This window comes from Centroberyx gerrardi, chromosome 5, assembly GCF_048128805.1.
Source record: "Centroberyx gerrardi isolate f3 chromosome 5, fCenGer3.hap1.cur.20231027, whole genome shotgun sequence".
In the NCBI taxonomy this organism is placed as follows: Eukaryota; Metazoa; Chordata; class Actinopteri; order Beryciformes; family Berycidae; genus Centroberyx; species Centroberyx gerrardi.
This window is the reverse complement of record NC_136001.1, coordinates 23,535,221-23,555,533: the sequence shown is the minus strand read 5'-3', so window position 1 is coordinate 23,555,533 and position 20,313 is coordinate 23,535,221. Positions and strand designations below refer to the sequence as shown.

The window sequence follows — 20,313 nt, the reverse complement described above, 5'->3', positions numbered from 1 at the left end:
TGTAATAAAGTCAAATGAGGTCTCGAATGGCTGAGGCTTTGTAGAATCAGCAGTGGGTAATTGAGGAGGTGGATGTCTCAGGTGGGGCTCTGTGTCTGTTCTCTGTCTTTATGGCTCTGAAATAGTGTTTTGCCTCTCCCTTTGGCAGAGTTAGTGAAGTCAGTAATTGTGTTAGAGTGGCCTTTCTTCACTGCACATTGTTGTGTGTTTGGATGGTTGTGCTGGTGTTCTGTTTTAAAGGTTACAGAGCTGGTGGTGTGGAAGAAACTTGTGTCTCCTCCCTGAACACATCAAAAGTGATCAGTTTGTTGTTACAGTAGCAGAGCAGTCATAACTGAAGCTTTGTAATCCACTTGAACTAAGAATGATGTTCTTCACGTTCCTCACAGTGATGTTTCCCACGTCTAAATATGGTGTGTTACAGTAATTTCCAGTGGGATCTCCAGAGAAGGAGGCTAAAGAGGCTGAGTAATCTTACCTGAAACCTGGTAATCTTTAGTATCTCCTTTCACCATGAAAGATTTTCCTTTGTCAGGTGTAGATATTTTGTTTCATATGTGAGAGACCTGGGTTGTTTGTGGTGCCGAATACGCTATTCAGCAGCAGAGTATTCAATTCCTTGTGGGAATTTGGCTGACCAGTAAATGATTATTTTCCCTTCTCTGGCTCATATTTGATCTATTCTGTTAAAACAAAACCAAAGGCAAAGCTCTTCAGAGGCAATATGACAAGGGGAAGCAATTAAAGAATGACTGACAGGTCTGACATTTATCATTTATTGTGTATTAATACTTAACTGCATCAATAAAGATCTTCATCAACATTTGCACTGAGGAGACTTATAATCCTACAAAGTGTTTTTTTTTTTTTTGTTCAGTGGACTGTCCATTTCTTTAGATTAATGTACATTGCATTGTACATTGTGACCCACAATGTACATTGCATTGCTGCCAGTACATTGCAGTACTGACAACACTGTTTGATTGTGAGGTGATCTCTGTGCAACAAACACCAGCAATGACTGCTTAGAACCACTTTAAAGAGGAAGAATTATCCCAAAACACAACTATGAATGTGCCACTAAGGACTGCACTAAGGTGTAAAGGTTTTCGGATACCCACAAAAACTGTACAAACATGATGCATCAGGAAGCCCGGTCAAAACAGAAAAGAGGGGATCTTAAAACCAGCTTAAAGAGATATTAGACTTTAATAAGAAAATAAATCTAACATGCTCTGTCCATTGAGGTTCTGTCCAGGAGACCTAACTCAACTCCCCTGGCCAGCAGAGGTGTCCCATATTCTATTTAATGAGACGACCTCAGTAGAGAGCACCAAACCTCGTCCCAACAATCACTCCTTTCTGCTTCTACCTTAATTCCTCTGTGACCTTTACCCACTGTAAATTGTCTTGGTATACGACCTGATCACTAGCCATTTTCATTATTAATATTAATTAATTGGTCATTTAGTAGCACATTTTTTTCAAGACTGGTGCACTGAAAATGACAGGATATTATAGGGTATTAATTTGATTGAATGCTAACCAAAAAGCAGAAAAGAAAATAATACCCAAAATGCTGTCTTATATGACTGAAGGGGAAATTATCAATTGCAATGAACAGAAACACCAATGTCATGCTCACAACAGTATTTAAGATTCAGTATGGATTGAATGTTGTATGTTTAAATTATCATGGAGCAAGTTGATACTTCTTGCATGCCACAGTATGCACAGTGAATACAGAAAGTACGTTCAGATACAGTACGATTACTTCATTGAATAAGGAGTTACAGTTACGTTGGAAGCCATGAAATCCACTTAAAAGTGAATATCAAGCACATCCCCACCATAATTCCACTTTAGCTAATTAATATGAATTTCTGAATGGCAGCAAGGAGAGACTTGTCCCTCTGCCTGGGCTAATTGGTATCCCCACTGTCATGCTGTGCTGAAGGTTCTTCAGCCAGGCGATAACAAGGGGATAAGGGAAAAGCAAGAGGAATAAGGTCAGTGAGGCATCTGCTTTTGTAAAGACCCTCTTATGGAAAGGCTGATTTCCAGTGATCAAACAATACCCCCTTCAGTATGAAACAGAGGCTATGGTTACACTTTTAACAGTGAGACCACATCTGTGGGTATTTGTACTTGGCCTGAAATTACACATCTCCTTTGTCTATGTCCATATTTATTTAATCCATGTCACATGTCCCCGCTCTGCCTCTCCATCTCTTTACATCTTTACACTGTGATTACATCCATACAACCTAGAATCCCAAGCACAAGGCAAGCCTAACTGTCCACGGATGTGGTCTGGCTCATTGGATTGCAATACCAACAAAATCTGGTTTGACAGTGTCCAGACCCGCCAGTTAATGCATCCTGGCATGATCAGATGATAAAAAATGCGTCATGCGTCAATGAGTCAACCATAGTATTCTGTAACCATAGACAGAATTGGTTGAAAAACTGTCAGTGACCAGTTACAAACAATAGGAAGGTCAGATCAAAGTGTCTGAAATCGCTCACCTGATCAAGTCGTTGATGTGATGCTCATGCACATGCTCACACACACACACACACACACACACACACACACATGCCCACACCACATTTTGTTGCAGTGCTTTCTTCTCTGTCTTACACACACACTTCGCTGTAATAATTTTAATCTTAAGTTTTATTTTCAGTTCTGTTTTATTTCCCTTGTACTTTACCTTCAATTTTCTTATGTTAGGCTTGTTCACAGTGCTGTTTGTGTACTGTTATTATAATTTACGGTACAATGCCTTGCTGTATGAAAAACATTGTCCTACATTTCTGAATGACTTTTCTAGCTAGCTAGAAAACATACACCTTTTCCAACAAACATCACCATAAACACCATCTGTGCTCAATTTGTTGCTGTCTTCACTAGATAATCCAAAATATTTGCATGAATTGGTGCTTCTAAATATCCATAAAATTAAGTGATCATGAATAGTTGTTATGCTATTCCAATAACAGCAGGCAATATTCATCATCAGTAAGTGCCTTCCACACAGGAAGCCTCGCTTCCAACACTCATTCACCTTTATGCCTCCCAAACATACTGATGGGCATTTGGTCCGTGTTAATGGCAGCCGATAATCACCATCTCAGATCGGCTCCCTAAAGGACACCCCCATGGTGCTATTACTTTCCTCTCTCCCACTCGGCTAAGTCACAGTGTGTGGCTTGTGGTCTGAGGATCGGTAAAAGTCGCCGTGAGGCTAAATGCGGTGACTTCTTTTATTCGTGATCACCGTTTGAGATGAAAGCGGCTGAGTGGAATGGATTAGGTGACCTGTGGACAGGAACCTTGGAATGAGACACAGAACTGTTCACTGCAGCTGGAAAGCAATTCATTGACAAGCAAACCGTACATAGAATTGACTGCACACACTGTTCACCTTGTAAGGTTTGTGCCATTCTTTTGTTGACTTCTTTTTCTTGATGTCTTATAGCAGAGTGAAACTACTGTACAAATCAGAAACACACAGTAATCAGTAGCGCGTTGATCCAGTGTTCCATGGCAAAGTTATACTCAGTAGAATGAGCTGCATGAAATGAATTATGAGCATCTGTATTATGAGCATGGAAGTCTGTATTGCTGAGAATGAAAGGTGACATAGTACAGTATGTAAGGTCTGAAATGCAGACATTTGTAAGTAATGCAAGATTGTGTGTACTGTAAATACCACTTGATAATAATAAACAGTATGTAATGATAGATAGTATGGTAATAAATACTAACAGCAGTTTCCAGATGGTTCCATTGGATGGTGGTAAAGAAGGGTGAAGAAGCTGCTCTTGGTCCACTGAACAGGTGCCCCGAGGGGAGTTTTTGCAACAGATGGTTGTCTAGGTGTGCAAGTGTGGTGACAATCCCTCTTATCCTTTTCTTCATCCGGCCTGGTGTCATGCAGTTCATTAATAAAGGGCAGCTGACGGCCAAGGTCCTGCTCAGCAGTGTGGACAACATGGAGGAAGGGAGGATGCTTTGCTTTGGAGATTTTCACTTTGCTTTGGAGCATTTCCGGAATAATGGTGTTGAGTGTGAGTCTGAAGTTCACAAACAGGGTCTTCAGCATAGGATCCACTAACTGATTCTCCTTGTAGACAAACTGCAGAAGGCTGAATAGTGGAACATATTTAAGGTAGGACAGAAGCAGCTGCTCAAAGGTTTTCATTGTCTCAGGTGAGTGTGGCTGGCCTGAAGTCATGATGGCAGATAAATCTTTGTCTTGCTTAGGAACACGAACAAGTAGTGGACAATTAGATGTACAGTAGATACAGTATGCCAAAGGCTGCAAACAAGGAAGTTCCAGATAATATTCATGGCACTGATAATATTTAGATTTTTATTTAAATTGTTAAATTGCAATGTGTGCAAAACTGCAAACCCTTAGAGAGCCAGTGTGTCTTGCTGTCATGTATTTCTTCTACATCTCGCCCTCCTCCCTCGACTGCACCTCATTGCTTCAAACCTCCCTTTTTTTCTCTGTTGATCATTAGTGAATTTTCTGGGCTTCCACTCCAGCTGTTGGTAAGAGTGAATCAATGAGGGCTATTCTCCAGATCCCCACTAGTGGTCTTTGTGTAGGGTTCTCTACTGGAAGCCCCCCCATCTCCAGAAGTCACAGATTATACAGTACAATGGCCATTGGGGACTGGCTATGTAAGATGGTCTACACACAAAAAAACAGAACCCCTTTGTGCCTCTAGCAATACCCTTACAATTTGTCAAAAATAGTTGATTCCTTTATGTTATTACTTGAAACTTTGCTTCTCTCTTTATGCCAAACCCTTTCAAAACTTTAGGTTCCATGTCTAACCATGCATGATTTTACAGTAGTTATTAAAATGATTCCAGGCCATTTTGGCAATTATGAAAAGGATTTGAGACCATTAAAGCACAAACCTTAGGGTTGTCTATGCACACAAAATAGTGCCACAGTGCGGCAATCCAAATCATTTGTTGTTCCAGCCTGGTTTGGCGAGGCTTGTTTCTAGTTTTGGGTGTCAGAGGTAATTTTCAACTTTTTGTCAGAAAGGCAATCTTTAACATTTTAACTCAGCTAGTTCTTACTGCCAGTCTGAATGTGATTTCTAAACATATAAAATGGACAGACAAGGAAAGGAAACTACAGCGGGAAAGCTTCATCTTGTACTCACCGATGTGATCAGCTATTCCAAACAATCCAACCATATAATTATCAGGCAGTCACATAAAAAAGCAGTTTGTGATTTTCCTTTGCCCACTTTTAATTGTTGAGTGACAAAACCTGTGGTTCCTGAGAGCAAAATCATCAGTGTTAATTTAACTCTGAGAAATGCAACACTATGCCAGTGTTTATATAAATCCACACCTATAAGTTCATTTAACACTCACACCCGAGACATATCAGCTCTACAAGTGAGCAAACAACTATCCAATCAACACATGTCATCTCAAAGTAATTGTCACTGAAAAATCAACAAAATTTGCTGGGTAACATAAAAAAAAAGTAAGTATTCTGACAATCATGCAGCACTGGCAAAAGACATGCCTCAGGTTACCATTTTGAGTGAGTGTCTATGCACAAGCTTCATTTGAAGAGTCCCAACGTCTCCCTGCAACCACTGCTTCATGAATAACCCAAATATGTTTAGTATAAAAAGGTCCAGAGGTTCATAGTGGGGGAGTGATTAGGATATTTGGGCAATCTTTCTCAGACTTGTTCATTTGAAAGCCACATCCTACTGCTGTACAAATCAGGTTTCCCTATTATTTGATCTCATTATTCATATTTTATAGCTGTATCAATCAACATAGTCCATAAGGAGTAACTGCAGTAGTGTAGCACTGTGCAGTGTCTTACAGTTTCTGCAATTGTAATTGCATGGCAACCACAGAATTACATTTGGACAGTATGCAAAATGTTGGATAATAAAAATATAATAAAAGCCATGAAAAGAAAAGAAATATAAAATCTGTTGAAAACCCTTGTCTGTAAGGGCTTATGATATCTTCAGAATGTAACATACCCATACTTATGTATAAAATATATATTTCATAAATGATTTGGAGCCATAATGATGCAGTGTGCATGAAGAAAATGTGGTGGTGATTGTCTTGAAACATGAAATGACTTCACCTCTAATTACTTTCATATATGTGAATATAACTGACTGTTACAACTCAACACAGACTTCAGAACTCTTGATGTAGTTTTAAAATGTGGAAAAAGTAAAATATAACTTTACAAGAATTCTATACTGTGAGACATGATAGTGATACATCTTCCACACTCCCAAGGGCAAAACTAGATTTACAAGATGTGAAATTCCTCATCCTGCCTCTACGTTCATTTCCCTTAGAAATACAGTAGTTGCCTGTGGCGATAATGTACATACTGTGCAGATTTGAGATTCCTACAGAAAAGGCAGAACAGTGCAATAAAAAGCTGTTACTCGGAAGGTGTATGTGTGTGTGTGTGTGTGCGTGCATGTCCTTAAAACGCTTAAGCAAAACAAATGTTGCACACACTGTTGTGGTCATCAAGAGGTAAATTCAGGTCAGTTGGTCAGGGGTGAGACACGATTTACAGCACAATCACTTCATACAGTTCAGGTCTGTTTTTTGTTTTTTTATGAAAAGTATTTAATAAAAGGAAGTAAATGTTGTTTTATTGTGAAAATGTAACTTGATTAATGTTCACACCTTAGGTGTGAATTTTCACAGAACTACAATCCTCTTCTTGTATTCAGAAAGAGCGATACATAGCCTGCATAAATGAGGCAGCGGTAGTAAAGGGGTAGAGAAGCAGGCTTATTGAAATCCATGGACTGGCTGGGAAACTGGGAAAATGAATGACTAAGGCACTGAACTCTCAACTGCTCAGTGGTTGTACTGGGCAGCTCCCAGTGTGAATGTGTGGAACTGTATGAATGTGAGCCTGGGTGCTGCTGGAAAAGGACAAGCGTGCTCAGTCAACTATCCCTGGATAAATAAAGGTTAAAAAAATAGTTATTCTTCTCAGTGGGCTAAGACACGTACCATGTAAACACGTCTTGAAAAAACGTCCTGGGTTCGAATCCGACCCAATACCTTTGTCGCATGTCATCGCCCTGTCTCTCTCAGCATCGTATCGCACTGCATTAATTGCACTAATTATGTCTAAATAGGAATGCCAAACCTGGAAACCAACTTCAGAATGGAGAGTTAGGTCCAGGATTACCAACACCCACAATATGTCCACTGGTAGTGATTCAAACAATGTTTCTCTGAAAAGACACACAGACACACACACACACACACACTCACACACACACACACACACAAACACACACACACGCACACACGCACACATACACCATCTCAGTGTCGGATATCTCATATCTCCCTGAAATGAATGAAATTGTTCCTTATTCACAGCAGGTTCTTTGGTTTGTTTTTGTCTTTCTTTCCCTGAAGAGTTCAGTAATTAAACATTCTCATCTCTGTGAACAGGAGTGGTGTGCATGTATGTGTGTGTGTTTATGCTGAGTGACTAAATTATGGGAGAGAATATTTGCATGGGAGTGACGAGCTACAACACACACTCTCTCTCTCTCTCTCTCTGTGTCAGTGTGCAATTGCACTTTATCAGTATACAGCCCTCTGAAAATCCCTCCTTTAATATCGGTGGTTCAAAAACACTCCTGTGTGCACCCTGTGGCTCTTTGAAGCATTGTGCTAATGGATAGGTTACATTATGCATGCACTGGGATGGAGTGTACCAGTGCTTTCACTCTCCAAAGCTCCTAATAAAGAGAGAAAAACAGTGCTTTCTTTTCAGGCATCCTAACTTGTTGCAAGAACATGAGTCTAATTTGCCCAGGTGCAGTTCAAAGAACAACACTTATTGCCTGACCCATTTTTTAGATTGAAGTTCCAGGTTTTCAGTAATACAAGGGAGCAGTATCTTGTGCAGCATCCTTAAGAAGTTGCCATTTGAGATAAAGCTGTTTCAGCTCCACATTGAGACAATCCAGTGCCCCTTCTCCGTAACTGAGACAAACTTTAAATCGATAAGTTTAAGGAATTTGCAGTCATTTTTTTGCTGCTGCAAATCAACAGTATGCACAAAGGGGATCTTATTTCATCATTTCCATCTCCCGCTTCCAGTCCCCGTCTAGGTAAATAGGTGGGTGAGATTGTTTGCATACACAGGCATAAAAGAGGAGAGGGATAAAATTCAGCAGGAGACAGATTGCGGTGTAACACCACTGGATTTGTTTTTCTCCCTGAGTGAGTTGCCTTGCAGTATGATAAATGACATATTCCTACAATACAGCTGTTCACAACCTGGGGGAAAGAGGGCAGGAGATTCAGATCTCGAACATTGGTCGTTACACACAGATACACACGTGAACATACACACTCAATGCATACTGTACACTTGCACAAATACACAAACACAAGCACACGCTCATTCCACATGTGTACACGTGTCCATCTTTTCACATATACACCCCCTCTAACAGGCAATATTGAATCATCAATCAATAATCTGTCCAATACCTTTCAGAATGATTGTCAGTCAGAAACCTGTGTACATTTTATGTAGAGCTATCACTTTCTGGCTTAAAGTACCGCACATAACACTGCATCTATGTCCTAGAGAGAGACACTTCATTTTCTCATTGACATTCGCTTATTTCTGCTATTTCAAAATGCACTATCAATGAGTCAACTTTGTCCTAGGGCTGTGAAACATGTTCTTCACATATAAGCCTAGAACATCAACATTGGTGATGCATGATTGGTGCCTGCATTGCACTGCATTGCTTATTATGGCTATACAATAGCAGCTGTGTTTTGCTGTCGAAAAGTGTCTTTCCTACACAGTTTCAGTTCAGCTACACTTCTCTTTTGTCTCTACACAAACTCTTTTGTCCGTTGTTTTAGCTGTTTGGTGGCCTGAAGAGCCCAGGCTATTTCTGGGAAGACTTGAGAGGGAATTGATTGGGTTACAGGAGGTGAGGGAAGGAGGTTGTTGAGAAGGATGAAGTTATGGAGTCATTTGTCTTCTGAGAACTTTATTTTTGAACTAGTGGTACATGGGGCGCCTAGTGTCTGTGAGTGTGTGTATGTGTGTGTGTGTGTGTGTGTGTGTGTGTGTGTGTGTGTGTGTGTGTGTATGTTTCTGTGTGTGTCTGTGTGTCTGTGTGTGTGTGAGATGAAGTGAGAAAAGACACATTTTCTTGCATCACTAGTCCATGCGACCAGGCTTGTATCCACACCTGAAGATCGATGGGAGTCTTTCACTCTGTGGATCAAAGGTCTCCATCTACCTCTTAAAACACACACACACACACACACACAACCCTACACACAGGGCGAACGAGTACTTTCTAATGGCTTTCACACAGCTGGAGAGCACTTTCTCCAGTCTTCTGACCTTAGCATGTTTTGAGTGGAAACAAGAATATTTTTGTGTGAAAAAGAGGGCAGAACAGGAAGTTTAAGTTATCCTTGCTTTCACCCATTACCAACTCCATCTAGACATGGTAAATCTTATGTGGAAAGGAAAGGGAGAAAGGCAATGCAGTGTCGATGCAAATGCCAGGGTTACTATTAAGTGTGAAGTAAATATTCAATTAGGCTAGTTGTGTGCATCTTTTTCACTTTCATAACCTGCAGCATGAAGCATTATGATGAATTCCTGGGTGAAAGAAAACCCATGTGATTTTAGTCAAAGGTGGCCAGTAATTGCCAGCAGTGAAGGGAGTTGCTGCTACCCCTAAGTTAACAACCACTTGTCTAAAAAACTGAGTACGTTTAGCAAGCAAAACATTAAAAATGTACCAAGAAGCACCATAGTGAAAAGCAATGGTTGGCGAATGGCGCAATTAACACACATCCAGTTGATGGATTTTCTGGTGAAAACGACTGGGGAATCACTTATGTCAGTAATATTTTTTAATGAGAGAAACAGGCCTTAACTGGGAGCAATTTTTTATACATGGGGTCTCATGTTGATAAGGAACGGGAATGGGTTTGTTCTGATTAATGATTAACAGTCAACACAGTAGGGTTCCCACTAATGTATTGCAGAGAAAGTTTTTCTTCTGATTCAATGATTCATGTTATTGATATCAATGGGATTATGTGAGAAACGAGAGACGAGACGAGAGAGGGCGTGGTCAGGGGAAATGTACAAGTAGCTATGCTTAAAAAAAGATGCATAGAAATATGTGAGGAAAAGAATGTCACTGCAAAATAAAAAATAGTTCCTTTTTTACCTCGTTTCCACTTCTGACTTCTCATATCCTAATATATAAATGTCTTTTCCTGGGCATTACTATTCAATTCCACCTGTCACCTTGTGTGGACTGAGGGACTTAAGAGATTTATTCTTGTTTGACGGGCTGCCAATACTCACAATACTTATACACACACACACACACACACACACACACACACAGACTGTATCCACACACACTATAAAGAGAGAGATTTCCTATTGATCTAGAGGAGAGAGAGATAAGCAAAGAGAAGAGAAGCCAAGTCAAGTAAGAAAGGAAGGGAAAGAGGAGAGGACAGACTTGTTGAAGGAAGCAGAAAGTGTGAAAGATATTGGAGTCGATGTGTCTCCTCTGCAGATTGATTTTGTCCAATTGTAAACACTCCAAATGATGGACACTCGTAACATGGCCAAAGGAGACTGTTAAAATAAAACACATGATAAGGCTCATAACATTCACCGAAGGGGGCATTTACTCTTATGGTTGAGGCAGAGAAATAATGAAGGAGAGCCAACAATAAAAAACAAGTGGTTTCTGGAGGCTAGCTTCAAAGAAATTGGCCATTCCCCTTCTGCACTCTGTTTCAGTGTAATAAGGGAGTTGAGAGGATTGATAGAAGGTTGAGCTTTGGATGGCTGTTCTGATTGTGTAACCTTCCCGCCTGCTTTCCTCATTTCCTTTGAGAAACATCTGATCTAAATGGTTTAAAAACAATCGTTTAAAGCACGTGCCACCATTTAATTAGATTGGAGGTCACAGCAGGTAAGCAACTAAGTAAAGATAAACCCAATTAATTCACTTGCCAAATTCAGTGTCATTTTGCGGTTCACAAGAAGAATAGTTTTTAAGGTTTTTCAAACAATCAAAAATGGTGGCCAAAAATGTATGGGTCTTAGAGGCAAAAGTGTTTAGCATGTCCAGATACATATCTTAATTCAGTAAATTAAAGGTCCCATATTCTACACTTTCCAGTGTTTTATTTTATGTCTTGAGATCCATTCAAAGCTGTTTGTGTGGTGTCATGTACCAAAAACACTCTCAATTCATTTTTACACGTTCATTTTCCAGCATCTCTGAGCCTTGCCAAGAACAGACTGTTTCTGTTGCTGTGTCTTTAAGGCTCATTAATATTAACGACCCCTCTGTTCTGATTGGCTAACCGTTTCAAGAGTGAAACGTGAGACACCGCAGCCCAGGGCATCTGCAGATAGCGAGAGGCAGGGAAAACTCTCCAGTAATAAACAGTGACAACCGCTCAACCGCTTTTGAAAAAAAAAAAAAAATATTTCTTACAAAAATGATAATGAGCGAACCTTTGTGACGCCACAAAGTTACGGAAGTCCAAACGGCTCATTTAGAGGCTCAGTTTTCTAAAATGGATTGTGTGGATTTACTTGGCGACCGTGCGTTTTGATACTTTCACCATGTTTAGATAGCACATGCAACTCCTTTATAATCAAAGAGGCAAGGGAAATCCTGTTTTACACAATATGGGACCTTTACGTTTAGGTTGGCTTACTCTCTACTGCAATAAGCGATTTTCTGACCACTAGAGGGTGACAGAAACCACAACACATTTGTAAATAAAGCACAGCAAAGCTACTGCACTACGGAAGCCCCTAAGGACAAACTGTGCATAAAGGCTAATAGCTAAGCTAACCGTACCAACAGAGAAGTGTCGCCGGTTATCAGTCTCGCTTCTCCTGCTGAAGGTTACATGTCCCACAATGACAAGTGAAGAAGTAGGTAGCAAGTTTACTAGTTAAACAAGTTTACTCGCTCGCTTCATCGATTCCACCATTACGAGAATCTTTTTCAGGGATGGGAGGGGGAGAGCGCCGCTTTTAAACAGCGAATTTGACAACAAGCTTTAGAAAAGAGGTAAAAACAGCAACACAGCTGGCCCGCTGTGTGGATATTGGTTTATATCTTTATGTCTCAATGAAATCTCCACATAGCACACATTTCTTTCAGGATTGGTAATAAGGTCTGATATTGCTTATTGCAGGTTTAATATGCAGACCATGTTCACCATGGGGGACAGATTACGAGGGAAAATTGACATGATAGCTTTTTCCTACTATTTTATTAAATTGCCAGTAGCCTACAGTACTATCAAATGAGCCCCAGAGTTTAAAATCTCTGCAAATAGGGCAGTCAATATAGGGTAGATCCTGGAAAATAGTCTTTATGTTGAGGTATGTATAATTTATCATTGGAGCACCCAGCATTCACTTTACATGAAACTGTTAGCCAGCCAACAGAGGCTCAGGTTGAGAATATGACCCTATATTGAGGTAAGATCATAAAACACGATTGCGACTTTCTATAGGTCAATAAATGTCAAGGATGAGTCAAAGCAAAGGGGCTGTTTCATACATTTTGTTATTGAATGTAATGTGTTTTCTTCTGCCTGTCCATCAGTAGGACAAATTCACTCACTGTTGGAAAACCAACCAACAAGGTATCTGGATTCTCACTGATGACTGGGCCTTCCATAATGATTCCAGCCATTCAGTGACCTTTCTTGATCAATTAAGAGCCGAGGAAACAGAAGAGGTGTTTTCCTTTCTTTGTTGAGCTTTTCTTGTTTTCTCTCATTCCTCCACAGAGGGATCCCAGGGAAGAAATGTGGCGCCATCATTCTGTCTGCAGAGGAGCTGGGCAATTGTCGAGTGAGTAAGCCACAATAACAATCTCCCTGTCAGAAAACCATGGTTAAACAGACTTCAGATACAAAGTGGATTGCAAAGGCTGGATGATTTGGGGAGGGGGGCATAGCCTTCATTTTGCCTACCTCATCTTGGCAGCAAAATAGTAAGGCCCAAGTGAAAATGCTCAGTTTTTGGTTGGGATTTTAGATTGCCTCAGGATTCTTGCTCACTATTCACTCCAAATGTCCTTTGAAAAATGCTGCAACGCTTTATAACACCATTTTGTCTAATTTCCACTATTAATTTTTTTCAAAGAATCCTTTCCATCTCTCCCAACTTTCCTCTCCTTTCCTTCGAACTACACTTGCTGACCAAGCCTGCTGTGGCACTGAATAATTAGGGTGCTTGCCAAAAGCTTGGGTGCTTGCCAAGAATTATTTTCATATACACACACGGCAGAGCCTCTTTTATCTATCTATCTATCTATCTATCTATCTATCTATCTATCTATCTATCTATCTATCTACCTATCTATCACACATGCACGCACACATGCATGCACACACACAGACACACACACACACACACACACACAGACACACACACACACACACACACACACACACACACACTTCAGAGCATAGCAGATAGAACAGCTGCTATCACTCTGTTGAGTGGCCCATGTCTAATGAAATGGCCCAGAAACATGATAGGGTGAGTGCCGCCTGTCCCCTTAACTCATCCTATCCTCATCTAACACTGTGGCATAAAGCTTTGGATGCTTCACTGAGCTCCCAGCTCACAGATTAGGAAGGGATATTGAGAAGCAAGGGAGTGCAACAGAGCAAAATGCACAGAGCGAGCAGAGGGAAGAGGGAGAGAGCAAGAGAGGATGAAAGAATGGCATAATCGTAATGAAAGAGCCAAAGAGCAGTGATAAGATGAAGAGAAAAAGAGATAAATGTGTTTGTGTGTTCGTGTGAGTGTGTGTACGTGTGTGGGGGAGAGAGAGACAGAGAGAGAGCTAGAGAGAAAGCGATACAAAGACACAGAAGTGAATCAATAGAGGATTATTTCACACTTGGTGTGTACCAGATCCCAGCCATAAAAAACGGCTTGGCTGATGATTGTGTGAGACTGAGCATTGCTTAATTAAAACTCAGCCCTGCCTGACCTTGTCCTCTGTAGCCTGTGGGACACACACACACACACACACACACACACACAAACACACAGACAAGCATACACACACACACACACACACACATAAACACACACACAAGCACAAACACACACATACACACACACAAAAAAACATGCACACACTTTCTCTCACACACACATTCACACCCTTCTTGATATTCATTTACATACAAACACACCTACATTAACATGCCTGGTTCTTGCTTCATTCGGAAACAAATGTGGCACCGAGTGCGTGCCGTCAAAATAAACTGCAGCCGACAAAAAGATGCATTGGCTGCATTTGACACACAACCAAGTTTGAAACAACACAGATGGCACTAAAGTTCCATCAAGGTTTGGCTGATCAAAGAGGGTGGGGGATTTGGACAAATGTATTTTTCTACAACAAAAAGTACTGTTGCCAGCTGTATAAATGATGCACACAGACAAAAAGTATGCACACACCACTTTCCACACAAAAATTTGAATTTTTAAAACACAAGAACGTGCCGTGAGAATATGCGTACCACAGGTAGCATGAGAAGCATGATGTGCGTGGACGGCACATCTGCATTCATATGGAGCTTGCATGTGTCAAGATGCACAGAAAGCATGAACCAGGTTTAGGAAGGCTTGCACATAAACAGACACTCTCTCTTTCCCTCTCAGTTAGTTAACACAGAGACAGACTTGATCTCCCTATAGCAGGCTTTCAGGTGACTTAACGCTCCTTCTGGCGCACAGTTGCCCCCTTGGTGACTTTATTTCTCAGAAGCGATTAGCAACAAATTTAGCGTCTTTTTCTGATCATGGGGAACAATGTGAATGTGTTGAATCCAAAGCATTTGGTGATAAATTGGCACGGCTGATGCCCATTTTGTGCTACTTGCCTGTCTAATCCAGAGAGGTCTGATGATTACAGCGCTTCCCACACACAGCGTAGCCCCCCTCTCTCTGCTGAGATCGGGGATTGTAGCATGTATATTGATATGCAAATTAGCGCATGACATCATCTGGTGACTTCTAGCGACTTTTTGAGCAGCCAATAGTTGGCAACACTGTTCTGGCGGCCATAGTGGTGGTCCTTAGCTCTTGGGCTGCCATTCACAGCTATGTGAATGGCAGTTTATGTTTCTAAACTTATGACTTGGTTTTGAATAGATATGGTTCATTTCTGTGCTGATTTTGACTCAGAACTGATCAACTGATGCTACAATCGTGGCTTGGCGCACTGTTGCCAACTTGGCGACTTTGTCACTAGATTTAACGACTTTTCAGACCCCCCTGGCAACTTTATTTCTTCATTTCTAGCGACAAATCTAGCGAGTGTGCACGTGTGTACACATATGCACTCACACACACACATACTGTATACACACACAGCGGGGAGCCGTTGGCCATTGCTTATCACGTCCTCCTTTCTTGTCTCATCCATCCTCTCCTTCGTTTCGCCTCCCTACTTCATCACACTGGTCTTTAATTGAGCCACTACACTGTCTTTTCCATTTATCTTTGTTCCATGTTTGTTAACCCCTAAAGACATAGACACACTGCTGCACACATATGCATGCTCTCTCTCTCTCTCTCTCTCTCTCTCTCTCGCTCTCTCTCTCTCTCACACACACACACACACACACACACACACACACACACACAAGGGACAAATGTGTTCATTGATGCAATACTGAACAAGGAGAAAAATAGCCAGTAAAGGCAGGGCCGAGGTGGACACAGCAGGTATACCACGACTTATAAGGCCGAAAGCTTCCCTTGGGTTTATGCATTGACATTGCAGACAAGTGGAGAATAGTTCAGTCAGTAATCTCTGAAGCTTGGACAGAGATGGGTGAGGAAGCCTTCATCTTCATCTCTATCCCCTTTGTGTAATTGTCTTCAAAACAATTTGGTATTTAAGGAAGTGGTTACTCTTCTTGCAGAGTTTAAAGCAGCTGTTAGGACCATGAAACATTAATCTACTGGACATTTTAGAATGGTGCTGCTGTTTTTCCTCTCACTCTCTGCCCAATGTGGTCCCAAAAGAATCCCTGTTACAAAAACAATATGTATGACATATGCATACTGAGACATTATAATGTAAATGCATTTGTTTGACCCCTGCACTATACAGTACCTCTACCCTCTTCTTGTCTTCCCCCTCTCTTCTGGCTTCATTAGTGTAACTGTTTCTCTTGCTGCAGTGATACATGCACAACCATACTCACACACACACACACACACACACACACACACACACACACAGACACATTCTTCTTCTCCCTGCCACTACCATTCCTCGATTATTCCCTTGAGAGGGTGTGAGTGTGTCTCCACCTACCCTGCCCCCTCTTTAAATATTGATACTCTGATTCTCCCCATATTAGCAATTGGCTGTTGATCACAGGCCTTAATGAGGGTATATGTTCGTGCCACAGAACCTTAATGAGGCAGGAACAGATGCATATTTAATACCCCCAACACATTCCATCATCATAAATGCTTTTATGTGCCTATTAGCTCTGTGGAGGTTTCCTGGTGTGCCCTTCTGCTCACTGGCACAGAGAACAGCAGCGTTGCCAAATTCTGCCAGTTCGAAAACCTAAACCTGCGATCGCACCGCAAGCAACATGATCAGCAAGTCAGTGGAAGTCCATTAATGCCCTATACAGCTGAGCGACCGGGGAAACTCAGCTGACGTGTAGACAGTCAACAAGCTTGTCAGCTGAGAAAAGTTGGCCACAGCTGAACTTTTGGCGGTCATCAGCCATCAGCAGCCAATCAGATTTCCACGCTTCCTTGATTCCCTACTGATGTGACGTCATTTTATGAGCAATAATTCCACCTGGCAAGTGCAAAATGGACAAAATGGAAGTTTATGACAGCCATTCAAAGCTTCTCAGTTTTCTGCAACTTTTATTTGAAAGATTACAGGAATAAACTTCTTAAAGATGCTTGTAGAAAAGTTGCATCCACCATTGGGTTGATGGTAAGCTCTTAAGTAATGTTATTGAGTTTTTTCTGTTTATTTTTGAGTAATGCTACCTGATTATTGCTTGCTAGCTATCTTAAATAAAGGGCGATACAAAAAAACCCCAATGTGAGATATAATACCAAAGCAGAAAAAAATTGCTTAAGTCTCTCATCATATACTCTTGGGTGATTTAAGCATAAATGTGATCATGTACTACTAACCACGATCAATTTACTTCCAATTAATCAACGCGTGTAGTAAGCAATATTGTTGTGACCAACGATGGGTAAACAAGGTCTCTTGGCTAGTTTTGACATGATATGATCATGGATGGCGTGGGTGGGAAGGAAACACAACAAGCTAATCTCCATTTAGGGCACTTGAGTAAATTAATGCTGCACAAACAAATACTGTCAGCAGGAGAATGCACAGCACTCCTGCCAGGTCCGTACAACATATCTTAAAAGGTATAGGACGCAATATCCATGATAAATTTAATGTATGAATAATCTCACCTAGTCACTTTTTTAATTCATTGCAATGCTGGGATTACAGACAAAGAAGAGCCAGGATAAACTCATTGGATAGGCTGTGCATGTGTGTGTGCCTGTGTTCAGTTTGTGTGCACATGGCCTGTGTGTGTGTGTGTGTATGTGTGTGTATGTATGCACAGAGCCCATGGGTGTATGTGTGAATATGGTTGTATGTGTGTGTGAAACAGCCCAGAGCCCAGAGGAAGAGGAGTGAAGAATTGCTACTGTGCTGCTGTCTGCCTGCTGAAGGCTATATAACTATAACACTATAACTCTTGTTAGTTTAACCCTCAATAACACTGTAGTGTAGTGGGGCAGCAGAGAGAGACTGTGCATTTGGGTGTGTGTGTGTGTGTGTGTGTGCGCGCGTGTGTTATCACAGAGAACAGTGAGGCAGTTTTGTAAAGTTTATATGTGCTGCAAACCAGACAGTCCAAACTCAAAATACATGGTTTTGTTCTAAAAACCACTTTCATGTGCAGAAAGACATTGACACCCTGACTGTGGTGGTGATTTGTCTTTACACCCACAGGGTTTGTTTTGTAGGGACTTGTTGAAACACTCATAAGAGACACATACACACACAGCTACACACACACACACACACACACACACACACACACACACACACACACACACACACAAAGCTGGTGGTCAGGGAAGCAAGACGGAAAGCGACAGAGAGAATAAATGAAATCTGTTGCTAAGTATCATTACTTTCACCTGTTCAGAACACATTAACATTCAACCACTGACCAACATTACTCATGAGGATAGGAGTGTGTGTGAGACAGAGAAAGAGAGAGTAAAAGAAAGAAATTGAGTGAGAGAGAGAGAGAGAGAGAGAGAGAGAGAGAGAGAGAGAGAGAGAGAGAGAGAGAGAGAGAGAGAGAGAGAGAGAAATGACTGAAGAGCTCTGATCCTCTGTGCAAGAGGAGTGTGAAATGGCAGGCATCCGTGTGTATGTCAGCGTGTGTGTGTGTGTGTGTGTGCGTGTGTGTGTCCTCAGGGTGAGGGCAGGAATACTGATAAAGTTGCGGTGGAGTGGATGTGCTCAGTGTGTGGGGGAGCACACTGCACGGCGTCTGGCTGTGTGTGATAATGACACAGAGGCCAGTATGGTAAAATACATACACACATTCGAACAGGAATTAAAACACGCACTGGCATATGTGCACATAAACACTTGCACGCTCGCTCACACACAGTCTGTCGCACTCGTGATCTCACGCACTCTGCTGATTTGCCGCTCGGCACACACCCAGACACAAGGTGCGAGCTGCAACATTAAAAAGCTATTATGCCGTCATTAGCAGCGCCAAGGCTGTCCAGTGTAAGGCCTCGGGCTGCAACAACAACAACAATCCACTGTTTTAGCACCTCATCTCTTAACATAATGAACCCACTGTGTTTCAGAGATTAGCTCCAGCCCATATCCCAGAGATAAGCCAGGCCCCACCTCTACACTGGCAGCACAAGGGAAGAGCCGAGAGGAGGGAGCGGTGATAGTAAACAAGCCTCCACAGCAGGCATGGGGGTGATTTATATTTGGGGTTTGCTAAAAGCACTGGGTTTCATGATGAACAACTGGTGGAGAAAGTGCACGATCAGGCTTGTTTAAGAGAGAGAGAGGGAGTACCACAGAGAAAGAGAAAGAGTTGGTTTGCAGGCAGAATTAATCTACCAGCATCTGCTGTTTGATTTATTAGAGGTGCATATAAGGTGTTTTTTCATGGTTGGTGTGAGTTTATCTTTGAATCCACAATAGTCCTAAGTCAGCCTTGGAAACAGTTTGTTTTTCAAAGGTACTACTATTTTCTTCTAAATTGCTGCCAAACTAATGATGATAAAATAATGTAACGTAGCAATTAAATGCAAAGATACAAACAGCAGCCCCGATCAGCAGACTCTTGTATTTATTTGGAAGGATATGGAAGAAACTGATTTTCATGTCAGATTTTCTCTGAAATCACCTGGTCATGTAAATTATATTTTCCACACAGCAGAGTAGTAGTTGTCTCCAACAGAAAACAGGTCATGAAGAGCTACTGTATGATTGTTGTGTTTAATGGCACAGAACATGCTGGTTGAAAATCCTACATATAGTATGCTTAAACCATCATTTTGAGGATGTAATTTTACGTTTATAAAATTTGGAAACATTTAAGTGACCTGCTATTTTGAATACTTTTACGATCAAATGAATTCTGGATTAGGGCTTTAATCGAGGACAACATGGACGCATCACCATGTTGTTTTGACAAAAACAAGAAACAAAGCATCCATCATAAAATATTAGACAAACACAAACAAAAAAAGCCCAAAGCAGAAACTGTGCTTTGTGTCTGATGTCTCTCTGAGGCTGAAATGCACTTGAAGCATCTGACGCTTTCCAGATGCTGTGACAGGTATCAGAAGAAGTTAGCTTGATGACTGTTACTCATGCTAGAATTAGACTTGGTAAGCAGCTGGCACTAATGTTAGCAGGACTGCTGGTGGGAGGATGTGGTACTATGGTTTGGAATTGCAATGCATGCACACGCACACACACACGCACACACACACACACACACACACACACACACACACACACACACACACACACACACACACACGCACATGCATGCGCACACACTACTGGTGGCCCCCATTAGGCTGTGTTTACAGATAAAGCTAGAGT

At 41.4% G+C, this 20,313-nt stretch overlaps 1 protein-coding gene across 2 annotated transcripts in view; it reads left to right on the top strand.

Annotated features, from left to right (window-relative positions):
• The window catches only part of cpne5b (copine Vb), a 113,316-nt gene that overhangs the window by 63,892 nt on the left and 29,111 nt on the right, over window positions 1-20,313 (top strand). For both annotated transcript variants that reach the window (XM_078283499.1, XM_078283498.1), the window contains one exon: window positions 12,905-12,968. In XM_078283499.1, the coding sequence (XP_078139625.1) occupies window positions 12,905-12,968 (64 nt within the window). The remainder of the gene's footprint in view (window positions 1-12,904; window positions 12,969-20,313) is intronic.